The 14,030-nt window shown below is 32.2% G+C and overlaps 1 protein-coding gene across 1 annotated transcript in view; it reads left to right on the top strand.

Annotated features, from left to right (window-relative positions):
- Positions 1-14,030, top strand: part of LOC131963164 (bone morphogenetic protein receptor type-2-like) — a 46,230-nt gene that overhangs the window by 13,017 nt on the left and 19,183 nt on the right. Inside the window, exons 3-6 of the mRNA XM_059328318.1 lie at positions 746-809; positions 1,983-2,162; positions 11,421-11,528; positions 12,355-12,446. Coding sequence (XP_059184301.1) covers positions 746-809; positions 1,983-2,162; positions 11,421-11,528; positions 12,355-12,446 — 444 coding nt within the window. The remainder of the gene's footprint in view (positions 1-745; positions 810-1,982; positions 2,163-11,420; positions 11,529-12,354; positions 12,447-14,030) is intronic.

Raw genomic sequence — 14,030 nt, 5'->3', positions numbered from 1 at the left:
TAACATATAATATAATATAATATAATATAATATAATATAATATAATATAATATAATATAATATAATATAATATAATATAATATATACAAGGGCAGCCACTGCTTCGGCCTCTGGGAGAAGAGTCCTCCAGGGGAGGTCCGCCTCGTCAAACAAGGTCTAATATAACATATATATATAACATATAATATAATATAATATAATATAATATAATATAATATATACAAGGGCAGCCACTGCTTCGGCCTCTGGGAGAAGAGTCCTCCAGGGGAGGTCCGCCTCGTCAAACAAGGTTAATATCATTATTATTATTATTATTATTATTATTAATATATAATATAATATAATATATACAAGGGCAGCCACTGCTTCGGCCTCTGGGAGAAGAGTCCTCCAGGGGAGGTCCGCCTCGTCAAACAAGGTCATATAATATCATATATAATATATAATATATATAATATAATATAATATAATATAATATATACAAGGGCAGCCACTGCTTCGGTCTCTGGGAGAAGAGTCCTCCAGGGGAGGTCCGCCTCGTCAAACAAGGTTAATATCATTATTATTATTATTATTATTATTATTAATATATAATATAATATAATATATACAAGGGCAGCCACTGCTTCGGCCTCTGGGAGAAGAGTCCTCCAGGGGAGGTCCGCCTCGTCAAACAAGGTCATATAATATCATATATAATATATAATATATATAATATAATATAATATAATATAATATATACAAGGGCAGCCACTGCTTCGGCCTCTGGGAGAAGAGTCCTCCAGGGGAGGTCCGCCTCGTCAAACAAGGTCACATCATATCATATTATTATTATATCATATATCATATAGAATATATACAAGTACATATACACTCCTACCAGCTCCATTCAGGCCCTCACAGCTTATATATCAGATCAAATAATATACATAATATTACATATATATCAGTCCTGCAGCTCGTAGATTTGCCACCTTTTTTCCTTCATAAATCTGCAACTTTTTTCTCGCAAATTTGCCACTTTTAATCTCGTAAATCTGCGACTTTTTTCTTGTACCAAATAAAGACACAAAATTATTTAAAAAAAGAAACAAAATGACCCAAAAAAGACACAACATTACAAAAAAAACAAAATTACTAAAAAAAGACACAAAATTACTAAAAAAAACCCACAAAATTACTAAAAAAAGATAGAATTATTAAAAAAGACACAAAATTATAAAAAAAAGACATGCAACTATTAAAAAATAAGAAAATAAAATATTTTAAAAAGACCCAAAATGACCCAAAAAAGACACAAAATTACAAAAAAAAGACACAAAATTACAAAAAAGACACAAAATTACTAAAAAAGACACAAAATTATTAAAAACGACACAAAATTATTAAAAAAGACACAATTAATTAAAAATAAGACAAAAAAATATTTTAAAAAGACACAAAATGACCCAAAAAACACACAATTATTACAAAAGACACACAATTACTAAAAAAAAGATAGAATTATTAAAAAAGACACAAAATTATAAAAAAAAAAAAATAATAATAAAAAATAAGACAAAAAAAATATTTTAAAAAGACACAAAATTACCCAAAAAAAGACACAAAATAACCAAAAACAGTAATTAAAGGGACCTTCCACACACAACACGGTAAAGGGAAATTCATATAAAACTCACATTAAACTTTCATATCAAGGTGGGGGCCACAAAATATCATCACGAGGGCCACAATTGGCCCGCGGGCCGCCAGTTTGAGCCCCCTGGTTTAACTGTTTATATTTGGTGTAATTTCAAAGGAGACATTTTAATGAAAATCTTAATTTTAAGCATCTTTTTCTTGACTCCTATGATCCATTTATTGCCTGTTTTTATAGTTTCTGTCCAGTATTAGTAGTAGTATGTTCTAGTATCTCTGAACTGATCTGATTAAAGATGGAGAACGTCCCGATCATTAACGTGTTGTCTCTGACCCGGCTGCAGGATGCTGGACTCACCTGGGCGACCACCAGGGTTGCCGTGACGACCGCTGCGTGGTGACCAACCTGCCTCCTCAGATCCAGAACGGGACGTACCACTTCTGCTGCTGCGGCAGCGACATGTGCAACGTCAACTTCACCGAAGACTTCCCGCTGCCCAGCCCCACCACCGCACAGCCCATCTGTAAGGATCAGCAATCAATCAATCAATCAATCAATCAATCAATCAATCAATCAATCTTTATCAATATCCATTATTATCACCAGGTTTATATTGTTTTTAACCCATCTGTAAGGGTCATCAATCAATCAATCTTTATCAATATCCATTATTATCACCAGGTTTATATTGGTTTTAACCCATCTGTAAGGATCATCAATCAATCCTGATCAATATCCTCTGATCAGATTATTAGCACCAGGTTTATACTGTTTTTAACCCATCTGTAAGGGATCATCAATCAATATTTATCAATATCTATTATTATCACCAGGTTTATACTGTTTTAACCCATCTGTAAGGATAATCAATCAATCTTTATCAATATCCTCTGATTATTATCACCAGGTTTATATTGTTTTTAACCCATCTGTGAGTAATAATCAATCAATATTTATCAATATCCTCTGATTATTATCACCAGGTTTATATTGTTTTTAACCCATCTGTGAGTAATAATCAATCAATATTTATCAATATCCTCTGATTATTATCACCATGTTTATATTGTTTTTAAACTGACAGTTTTAATCTTTAATCTGGACTGAAAACTAAAGAAACTAGAGATTCGTCTTCAAGGTTCCTTAATAGAGACAAAACACTATTTTTCCTACTTTTTTCCCTCCTAAATCTGCAACTTTTTCTCACAGATTTGCTACTTTAGATCTTATAAATTTGTGACTTTTTTTGTTGTAGATTTGCCACTTTTTACCCTCATAAATCTGTGACTTTTTTTCTTGCTAATTTGCCACTTTTAATCTCGTAGGTCTGTGATTTTTTTCTTGTAGATTTGCAACATTTTTCTTATGAATCTGCAACTTTTTTCTCACAAATTTGCCACTTTTTAGCCTCATAAATCTGACTTTTTTCTTGCAAATTTGCCATTTTTAATCTTGTAAATCTGTGACTTTTTCTCGTAGATTTACCACTTTTCCCTCTCATAAATCTGTGACTTTTTTCTTGCTAATTTGCCATTTTTAATCTCGTAAATCTGCAACTTTTTTTCTCGTAGATTTGCCACTATTAATCTTGTAAAGCGGCAACTTTTTTCTTGCAGATCTGTGAATTTTTATTTTAGATTTGCCACATTTTTCCCTAATAAATCTGCAACTTTTTTCTCACAAATTTGCCACTTTTTTCCTCAAATCTGCGACTTTTTTCTTGCCAATTTGTCATTTTTAATCTCGTAAATCTGCAATTTTTTTCTCGTAGATTTGACACTTTTAATCTTGTAAAGCGGCAACTTTTTTCTCGCAGATCTGTGAATTTTTTCTTGTAGATTTGCCACATTTTTCCCACATAAATCTGCAACTTTTTTCTCACAAATTTGCCACTTTTTTCCTCAAATCTGCGACTTTTTTCTCACAAATTTGACACATTTAATCTCATAAATCTGCGACTTTTTTCTTGCTAATTTGCCACTTTTAATCTTGTAAATCTGCTACTTTCTGCCAGTTTTGAAGCATCTGTACTAAAAACTAATACTTATTGAACTAAGTTCCATTCAGTAATAACTTGTTTCTCTAAGTTTTCATATGTCCCACGCTCTTGAACTCACCATAGCCGTTCACTACAGTAGAGTTTAAATTTAACTACAGTAGAGTTTGAGTCAATCTCAGATGTTTCTACTGTCCTGTTCGATGCAGATAAAGTGTCTCTGGGAGCGTTTTTACAGGGTTTTAGAGGTTTTTACAGGTTTTTACAGGTTTTTAGATTTTTTTTAGGTGTTTTTAGATGTTTTCTACAGGTTTTTAGATGTTTTTTAGATGTTTTCTACAGGTTTTTAGATGTTTTTTAGATGTTTTCTACAGGTTGTTAGATGTTTTTAGATGTTTTTACTGTTTTTTAGATGTTTTCTACAGGTTTATATATGTTTTTACAGGTTTTTAGATGTTTCTAGATGTTTTTACATGTTTTTAGATGTTTTTTAGATGTTTTCTACAGGTTTTTAGATGTTTTTTAAATGTTTTCTACAGGTTTTTAGATGTTTTTTAGATGTTTTCTACAGGTTTTTAGATGTTTTTTAGATGTTTTCTACAGGTTTTTAGATGTTTTCTACAGGTTTTTAGATGTTTTTAAATGTTTTTACATGTTTTTTAGATGTTTTCTACAGGTTGTTAGATGTTTTTACTGTTTTTTAGATGTTTTCTACAGGTTTATATATGTTTTTACAGGTTTTTAGATGTTTCTAGATGTTTTTACATGTTTTTAGATGTTTTTTAGATGTTTTCTACAGGTTTTTAGATGTTTTTTAGATGTTTTCTACAGGTTTTTAGATGTTTTTAAATGTTTTTACATGTTTTTTTAGATGTTTTCTACAGGTTGTTAGATGTTTTTAGATGTTTTTACTGTTTTTTAGATGTTTTCTACAGGTTTTTAGATGTTTTTTAGATGTTTTCTACAGGTTTTTAGATGTTTTTAAATGTTTTTACATGTTTTTTTAGATGTTTTCTACAGGTTGTTAGATGTTTTTAGATGTTTTTACTGGTTTTTAGATGTTTTCTACAGGTTTATATATGTTTTTACAGGTTTCTAGATGTTTTTACATGTTTTTACATGTTTTTACATGTTTTTTAGATGTTTTCTAGATGTTTTAGATGTTGTCTGAGCCACAGATTGGTCTCTTACACAACGTGAGAGAAAGCGAGGGAGGGAGGGAGGGAGGAGGATGAATGAGGAGTGACTAACAAAGGGAAGAATGGCAGAAAGAGAACAGGCCCACACAGCTAAAACACAAAGACATTCAGAGGAAACAATGAAAGGATGTTTGATATCATCACTGCTGTCCTACCTACACCTCCTCCTCCTCTTCCTCTTCCTCTTCATCACCTGACAGCCATGACGAAGAGTTAATCTAAAGATCTCATCAGAACAAGACAGTTTTCATCTGACAGAAAGACCGTCGTCCTGATAACGTCTTATTAATGAATCATTACTGAATAAATTAGTATTTAACCTCAACCAAATGCTTTAATATCCACAAAAACACTCAAAAATAACATTATAAAAAAAGACACAAAATAACAAAAAAGACACAAAAAAAACAAAAAAGACACAAAATTTCCAAAAAAACCTCAAAATAACAAAAAAGACACAAAATAACAAAAAAGACTCAAAATAACAAAAAAGACTCAAAATAGAAAATGACACCGTTTCTAAATCAGGCCAGAAAATAGCAAAAACACACAAAAAAACAAAAAAAGACACAAAATTTTCTAAAAAAACCTCAAAGTAACAAAAAGACAAAACAAAAACAAGAAATACACAAAAATAACAAAAGAAAAATCTCAAAATAAAAATGCCAAAAAAGACACAAAATAACAAAAAAGACAAAATTTAAAAAAAAGACAGAAAAATACCAAAAAAAACACAAAATAACAAAAAAGACAGAATAAAAAATAAAGACAGAAAAAAAACACAAAATAACAAAAAAAGACTCAAAATAACAAAAAAGACAAAACAAAAACAAGAAATACACAAAAATAACAAAACAAATCTCAAAATAAAAATGCCAAAAAAGACACAAAATAACAGAAAAAGACAAAATAAAAAATAAAGACAGAAAAATAACAAAAAAAAACACAAAATAACAAAAAAAAAGACTCAAAATAACAAAAAAAGACACAAAATAAAAAAAGACTATAAAAATAACAAAAAAATGCACAAATTACCAAATAGTTTCATTCTTTCCGTGAGTTCTGTGAATCATGTTTTTAACTTGCTGTAACTTGCTGAAGTCACATGAGCCATAAAAACATGGTGAGCTGTTATAAAAGACAGTTACAACAGTCAATAAATGAACATAAATACTTCATTTCTGGTATTTATGTCCATCTATTGTCTTTTATAACAGCTCACCATGTTTTAACCTATAGTCAGTGGTTTACAGTAACATGAATGAACAGAACCAGCCTCAGATGATCCTGATCCTGGTCCTGTTCCTGTGTTCAGACAGGAACTCTATAATAAGTATAAGGACCAGGTGTAATCTGTGGTGTTGATGTTGTAGAACCTGCTGGTTTTAACCTCCCAGTCTGGTCGCTCTGCTGGTTTTAACCTCCCAGTCTGGTCGCTCTGCTGGTTTTAACCTCCCAGTCTGGTCGCTCTGCTGGTTTTAACCTCCCAGTCTGGTCGCTCTGCTGGTTTTAACCTCCCAGTCTGGTCGCTCTGCTGGTTTTAACCTCCCAGTCTGGTCGCTCTGATGGTTTTAACCTCCCAGTCTGATAGAGGAGCTTCTATAGATTCTTCCTCTAAAGACTAAAGACAGGAAGTCGTTCCTGTTTGTCTTCAGGTGTCTGACAGCAGACAGACACACTAACACACACACACACACTAACAGACTCTAATCAGCATAATTGGTGGTTGGTGGTGTGTGTGTGTGTGTGTGTGTGTGTGTGTGTGTGTGTGTGTGTGTGTGTGTGTGGCGGCGGCGTCTCATCATCATCTCGCCGCCGCCCACATAAACACACACACACACACACACACACACACACACACACACTCTCCATGTCGTCTCTCTGCATTCCACAGATTACTGCAGTCTGCTCTACTGTCTGAGACTCTGACTGGTAGTGTGTGTGTGTGTGTGTGTGTGTGTGTGTGTGTGTGTGTGTGTGAGTCATATGTTCTAACAGAAAGGTATAAATCCACTGAATGACTTTCTAACAATAGAGAGTTGATAGTTAAACCTGTTGTTGGACACACAGAATCACTAAAAAATACGTTAATAAAAAATAATAATATTAAAACATTTAAAAAACACAATTTAAAAAAGACACAAAATGACCAAATAAATATAAAATAACAAAAAATGACATAAAATTTTAAAAAATTCAAATTTACCAAAAAAGACATAAATTTAAAAAAACATTAAAAAAAAAGATGTAAAATGACCAAAAAAAAGGACACAAAATACTAAAAAAAAAAGAAAAAAGACACAAAATTTCCAAAAGAAACCCCCCACAAAATGACAGAAATGAAAAAAGACACAAAAAAGACGTAAAATTGCCAAAAAATATCTAAATGAAAAGAAGACGTAAAATAAAAATTAAAAAAACACAAAATAATAATAATTAAGACAAAAAAATAGCAAAAAATGACAGCAAAATGACACAAAATTACCAAAAAAACATCAAATATAAAAGAGGTAAAATGACCTAGAAAAGACACAAAATTACCCCCAAAATGAAAAAAGACACAAAAATACCAACCCTCCCACAAAGTAAGAAAAAAAGACACAAAATTACAAAAAAAAAACAAACCCATAAAATAACAGAAAAAGACGTAAATTTACCGAAAAAAAATATTATATATAAATATATAGTCATATTTCTGTCATTGAGAGTTTTTGAGGCGTTGTGACTTTAAATCCTGATGTTTGTGTCTCTGACGTGTTCAGACACATTCAGTCTGTTTCATGTTTCATGTTTCTGACGCAGGAAACTCTGACTGATCCACAGCCAGCAGCCTCGTGCTGCGTTCAGGGACTCGTGCTGCGTTCAGGGCCCGCTGGACGCAGCATACACACAACATGTGATATAACCAGATTCTGATGATTCAGTCTGATAGAAATCCTCCATTTAAACCGTTAACTTCATGGTTTTAACTGTGTTTTTCTGTTAATTGAGAAGAGTCGAGCCCAGAGTCACATCAGCCTGTTAAACAAGCTTTAACCTTCTGAAGACCAGCCAGCTGGTTCACTCTGTGATTTAAATATATATAAATATATAAATATAAAGTGTTTGGGCTGAGTGGAGAAGGAGCCAGCGAGGCGTAGAAACACTCAGACACGTCTTTGTTCGGTCTAACAGCTTTATAAAAAGCCTTCAAGAAGAAAAAAACACTGCAAGTTAAATGACTTTGAGTCATTCTCAGCAGAATTCAACCTTTTAACAACATCTGCTGATTGAAAATCAGGTTTTTGTGCACATTTTAAACAACATGTTGGGGGGAAAAGGTCATTTTGGTCCCTTTTTCTGACTTTAGTTAAAGTGTTTTTCTGTTGAAACTCTGAGTTTAGACGTTTATTCACAATAGATGATAAAAAGTTTGTTTCTGAAGCATCTTTCAGGAGCAGAAGTCACAAAGAGAACATGAAACATGAAAACATGAAGATTTAAAGAGACAGAAACAGATAAAAACAGTTTCAGTTCAGAGTTCAGAGTCTCTTATCACGACGTTAAACACAAAACTCTGTTTGGCACAAAGTTTCTCTCTGGACCCAATGACCTCACACTGTGTGTGTGTGTGTGTGTGTGTGTGTGTGATTTAATTTCTATACATTTTTTAAACATTTCTATGCCTTATATTTAGTGAACTGAACTGTTTTTAGTGGTAATTTTACATCTATTTTTGTAGGTTTACTTTTTTTTTTGGTAATTTTGTGGGGTTTTTTGGGTAATTTTCACATTTTTGGGGGTAATTTTAGATCTTACATCTTTTTTTGGTAATTTTGTGTAATTTTTTTGGTATTTTTGTGTCTTTTTCTGTTATTTTGTGGGGGCTTTTTGTAATTTTACGTCTTTTTTATTCATGTATTTTTTGGTAATTTTACGTCTTTGTGTGTGTGTGTGTGTGTGTGTGTGTGTGTGTGATTTAATTTCTATACATTTGAAAACATTTCTATGCGTTATATTTAGTGAACTGAACTGTTTTTAGTGGTAATTTTACATCTATTTTGGTAGGTTTACATTTTTGGGGGTAATTTTGTTTTTTTTGGTAATTTTCACATTTTTGGGGGGAATTTTAGATCTTACATCTTTTTTTTGGTTATTTTATGTCTTTTTGGTAATTTTGTGTAATCTTTTGGGTATTTTTGTGTCTTTTTCTGATATTTTGTGGGGCCTTTTTTGTAATTTTACGTCTTTTTTATTTGTGTCTTTTTTAGTAATTTTACGTCTTTTTTATTCATTTTTTTATGAGTAAATGTACGTATTTTTTATTCATTTTTGTTTTAGTAATTTTACGTCTTTTTTATTCATGTATTTTTTAGTAATTTTATGTCTTTTTTATTCATGTCTTTTTTAGTAATTTTACGTCTTTTTTATTCATTTTTGTTTTAGTAATTTTACGTCTTTTTTATTCATGTATTTTTTAGTAATTTTATGTCTTTTTTATTCATGTCTTTTTTAGTAATTTTACGTCTTTTTTATTCATTTTTTTTAGTAATTTTACGTCTTTTTTATTCATTTTTTTTAGTAATTTTACGTCTTTTTTATTCATTTTTTTAGTAATTTTACGTCTTTTTTATTCATTTTTTTTAGTAATTTTACGTCTTTTTTATTCTTTTTTTTTTTAGTAATTTTACGTCTTTTTTATTCATTTTTTTTAGTAATTTTACATCTTTTTTATTCTTTTTTTTTTGTAATTTTACGTCTTTTTTATTCTTTTTTTTTTGTAATTTTACGTCTTTTCTTTGTGTTTTTTTTTTGGTAATTTTATGTCCTTTTTTTGTGTGTGTGTGTCAGATTGATTAATTATTGATAGTTTGTGTGTGACAGCAGCTTCAGCCTGTTGCTGTAATGGATGCAGGAGACGCTGAGAGTGTTTCTGAGTGTTTCAGTGGTAGGAACGGGAACATAGAACCGGTTCTTATTGAGAACCAGCTCCCAGTGATGTGGTTCCCAGGAACTGATTGATTATTCCTCTGATGGTTCCTGCTACATCTTCTCGTTTAGAAGAGGAACGACTCTCCAAAAGTCTCCAATAAGACCAGAACAAGTCCCTGGATTAGTCGCTAGTCGCTGTGTTTAACCCTTTATCAGGCAAAGAACTATATTTGGTAACTTCAGGTAATATTTCGAGAAAAAAGTTGCAGATTTTAGAGATTTAAAGTGGCAAATCTGCGCGAAAAAAGTTGCGGATTTACAAGAAAAAAGTGGGAAAAAAGCAACTTTTTTCTCCCAGATTCACCACTTTAAATCTCATAAATCTGGGCATTTTTTTCTCGTAGATTTGCCACTTTAATCTCATAAACTTTTTTCTCAAAATATTATTTTTGTATGTTTTTTTTACACATTCTGGCTGTATGTAATATCCTCCAATATTCTCTAGGGTTGAAATTTGGAGTGTCCTATTGAGGGTTAAAGTGGTGAATCTGGGAGAAAAAAGTTGCTTTTTTCCAACTTTTTTCTCGTAAATCTGCAACTTTTTTCGCACAGATTCACCACTTTAAATCTCTTAAATCTGAGACTTTTTTTCTCGTAGATTTGCCACTTTAATCTAGTAAATTTGCAACTTTTTTTCTCTAAATATTACCTGACGTTACCAGATATAGTTCTTTGCCTGATAAAGGGTTAAAGAGTCTCTAGAGGGTCTGAACAGTCACTAAATATAGACACAAAGTCTTTGTTCACTGTGTTTCTGAGTGTTTCAGTGTGTTTCAGAGTGTTTCAGTGTGTTTCAGTGTGTTTGTGACTGTGTGTGTGTAGGATCTCTGGTATATATAAGTTGTGTTAAGTTGTAATAATGTTTATTTAACTGTTGACTTTAATCCTATTGATCATTTATTCCTCCACAGTCAGAGCCAGAGCTTTCAGCTTTTTATTTCTGCTGGTTCTCAGCTGATTCTTAGCTTCCTCACAGAGTTTTCCTGTGTCTAAATGTGTGAATCTGTTGTTTTTTAGTGTGATCAGCTGGTTTTGAGCTTCTTTTGTATCGTTTTTTTGGATATTTTATTGTTTTATTGGTTAGTTTTGTCTTTTTTTGTAATTTTGTGTCCTTTTTTGGCCAATTTATGTCTCTTTTGATCATTTTGTCTCTTTTTTACATCTTTTTTTTTTTATTTTGTGTCTTTTTTTGGTCATTTAATTTTTTTGGATGTGTCTTTTTGTAATTTTATGTCTCTATTTGATAATTTTTTGGCCTTTTTTGTAATTTTGTGTCTTTTTTTGGTCATTTTACAGGGCTTTTACGTGGCCTAATTTAGAAACAGTGTAATTTTTCTATTATTTTTTGAATATAGTCAGCAGTGGAGCAGCAATAATGTTTATTTATCTGTTGACTTTAATCCTATTGATCCTTTATTCCTCCACAGTCAGAGCCAGAGCTTTCAGATTTTTATTTCTGGTTATTTTCAGCTGGTTTTAGGAGACTTTTCCTGTGTCTGAATGTTTCAGTGACCAGCTGATGATGATGATGATGATGATGATGATGATGATGATGATGATGATGATGATGATGATGATGATGATGATGATGATGATGATGTTTGTGTGTTTCCAGACCCTCGCTCCCTGAGCCACGAGGAGACCATCATCATCGCCCTGGCGATCGTCTCCGTGCTGGCCGTGGTTGCCGTGGCAGCCTTCTTCGGTTACCGCATGATGCACGGTGAGTTACCACGGCAACCGCAGAGAAAACCAGATCCATGATTCAGGTCCAAGGCCGAAGGAACGGTTCTGGTTTAATGAATCTGGTTTAATAATCTGGGACCTGTCTGTCTCTCTGTTTGTTTATTCTGGTTTAATGAATCTGGTACCTGTCTGTCTCTCTGTTTGTTTATTCTGGTTTAATGATCTGGTACCTGTCTGTCTCTCTGTTTGTTTATTCTGGTTTAATGATCTGGTACCTGTCTGTCTCTCTGTTTGTTTATTCTGGTTTAATGATCTGGTACCTGTCTGTCTCTCTGTTTGTTTATTCTGGTTTAATGAATCTGGTACCTGTCTGTCTCTCTGTTTGTTTATTCTGGTTTAATGATCTGGTACCTGTCTGTCTCTCTGTTTGTTTATTCTGGTTTAATGATCTGGTACCTGTCTGTCTCTCTGTTTGTTTATTCTGGTTTAATGATCTGGTACCTGTCTGTCTCTCTGTTTGTTTATTCTGGTTTAATGAATCTGGTACCTGTCTGTCTCTCTGTTTGTTTATTCTGGTTTAATAATCTGGTACCTGTCTGTCTCTCTGTTTGTTTATTCTGGTTATAATAATCTGGTACCTGTCTGTCTCTCTGTTTGTTTATTCTGGTTATAATAATCTGGTACCTGTCTGTCTCTCTGTTTGTTGGTTCTGGTTTAATGAATCTGGTACCTGTCTGTCTCTCTGTTGGTTCTGGTTTAATGATCTGGTACCTGTCTGTCTGTCTGTCTGTTTGTTTATTCTGGTTTAATAATGTGGTACCTGTCTGTCTCTCTGGGTGTCTGTCTGTCTCTCTGTTGTCTAGGAGACGGGAAGCAGGGTCTCCACAACCTGAACATGATGGAAGCTGCAGGATCAGAGAGTTCTCTGGACCTGGACAACCTGAAACTGCTGGAGGTCAGAACCTGTCTGTCTCTCTGTCTGTCTCTCTGTCTGTCTGTCTGTCTGTCTGTCTGTCTGTCTGTCTGTCTGTCAGTCTGTCTCTTTTATTTTTTACTTATTTTATATCTTTGTGTTCTTTTCTGCTAATTTTGTGTCTTTTTTTAACATTTTATATGTTTTTTTTGTCATTTTACATCTTTTTTTAGTCATTGAGTCTTTTTTGGTAATTTTGTGTCTTTTCACATCTTTATTTGATAATTGATAAAAAGTCTTTTTTTATTTGTTTTTTGGAAATTTTATTTTTGAGGGTAGTTTTGTGTCTTTTTTGGCTAATTTATGTCTCTTTTGATCATTTTGTGTCTTTTTTACGTCTTTTTTTAATTTTGTGTCTTTTTTGGTCATTTAATTTTTGGGAGTGTGTCTTTTTGTAATTTTACGTCTTTATTTGATAATTTTTTGTCCTTTTTTGTTAATTTTGTGCCTTTTTGTTACGTCTCCTGGGTGAAAGTCTTTTTCTCTGGCTTTTAAAGCATCTAAACTGGTGAAACATGAGTCAGCTTTTATTGTGAAGGAGTACAAAAATAGCTTGAAGTATCAAATGAGCGTCTATTAATGGTGGTTATAATAAAGGCTGGCTGTGTATTTCTGCTTCCTGTTGGTAGAAGAGGAGATGAATCACTGTGTTAAATAGAGAATCTCCTGAAACACGTGGAGCTTCAGATTGTGTTTGTGGTTGCAGTGACCTTTATCAGCAGAACGACGGAAACAGATTCAGCTTACACACAACCTGATAGCTCTTATTGTGATAGGGAGGAGAGGAAGCAGCCTGCTGGAGGAATCAGACACGACGAAAAGCAACATTTAACTTTTACTCTATTAAAACTCATCTCTCTGTGACTGTGGTGAAGAAGGTTACCAGCTTATTTTTGATTCTTCCATCAGTTTATCTGTCGTGTTTCAAAGCTGCAGGAGAAAAACATGAGGAAAACATTTCTATACATTTGAAAACATTTTTATGCATTTAGTGAACTGAACTGTGTTTAGTGGTAATTTAGTGGTCTTTTTTGGGGTATTTTACATAATTTTTTGGTAATTTTACAGCCTCTTTTGGTAATTTTACGTTTTTTTACATTTAGTCATTTTAGTCTTTTTTTGGGGTAATTTTACATCTATTTTGGTGGGTTTGGTATATATTTTTTTGTAATTTTGTGTCTTTTTTGTGTAGTTTTTTGGTATTATTGTGTCTTTTTCTGTTATTTTGTGGGGCCTTTTTTGTAATTTTTACGTCTTTTTTATTTATGTATTTTCTGGTAATTTTACGTCTTTTTTATTTATGTCTTTTTTGGTAATTTTACGTCTTTTTTAAATTAATTTATTTTTTGGTAATTTTACATCTTTTTATTTATGTATTTTTTGGTATTTTTACGTCTCTTTTATTTATGTATTTTTTTGTCATTTTACGTCTTTTTTATTTATGTATTTTTTTTGTCATTTTGTGTCTTTTTGGTAATTTTACATTTTTTTTACATTTAGTCATTTTAGTCTTTTTTGGGGGTAATTTTACATCTATTTTGGTAGGTTTACTTTTTTTGGTAATTT

This window comes from Centropristis striata, chromosome 24 (assembly GCF_030273125.1).
Source record: "Centropristis striata isolate RG_2023a ecotype Rhode Island chromosome 24, C.striata_1.0, whole genome shotgun sequence".
NCBI lineage: Eukaryota > Metazoa > Chordata > Actinopteri > Perciformes > Serranidae > Centropristis > Centropristis striata.
Note: the sequence above shows the minus strand (reverse complement) of the source record. Positions and strands in the feature narration are given on the sequence as shown.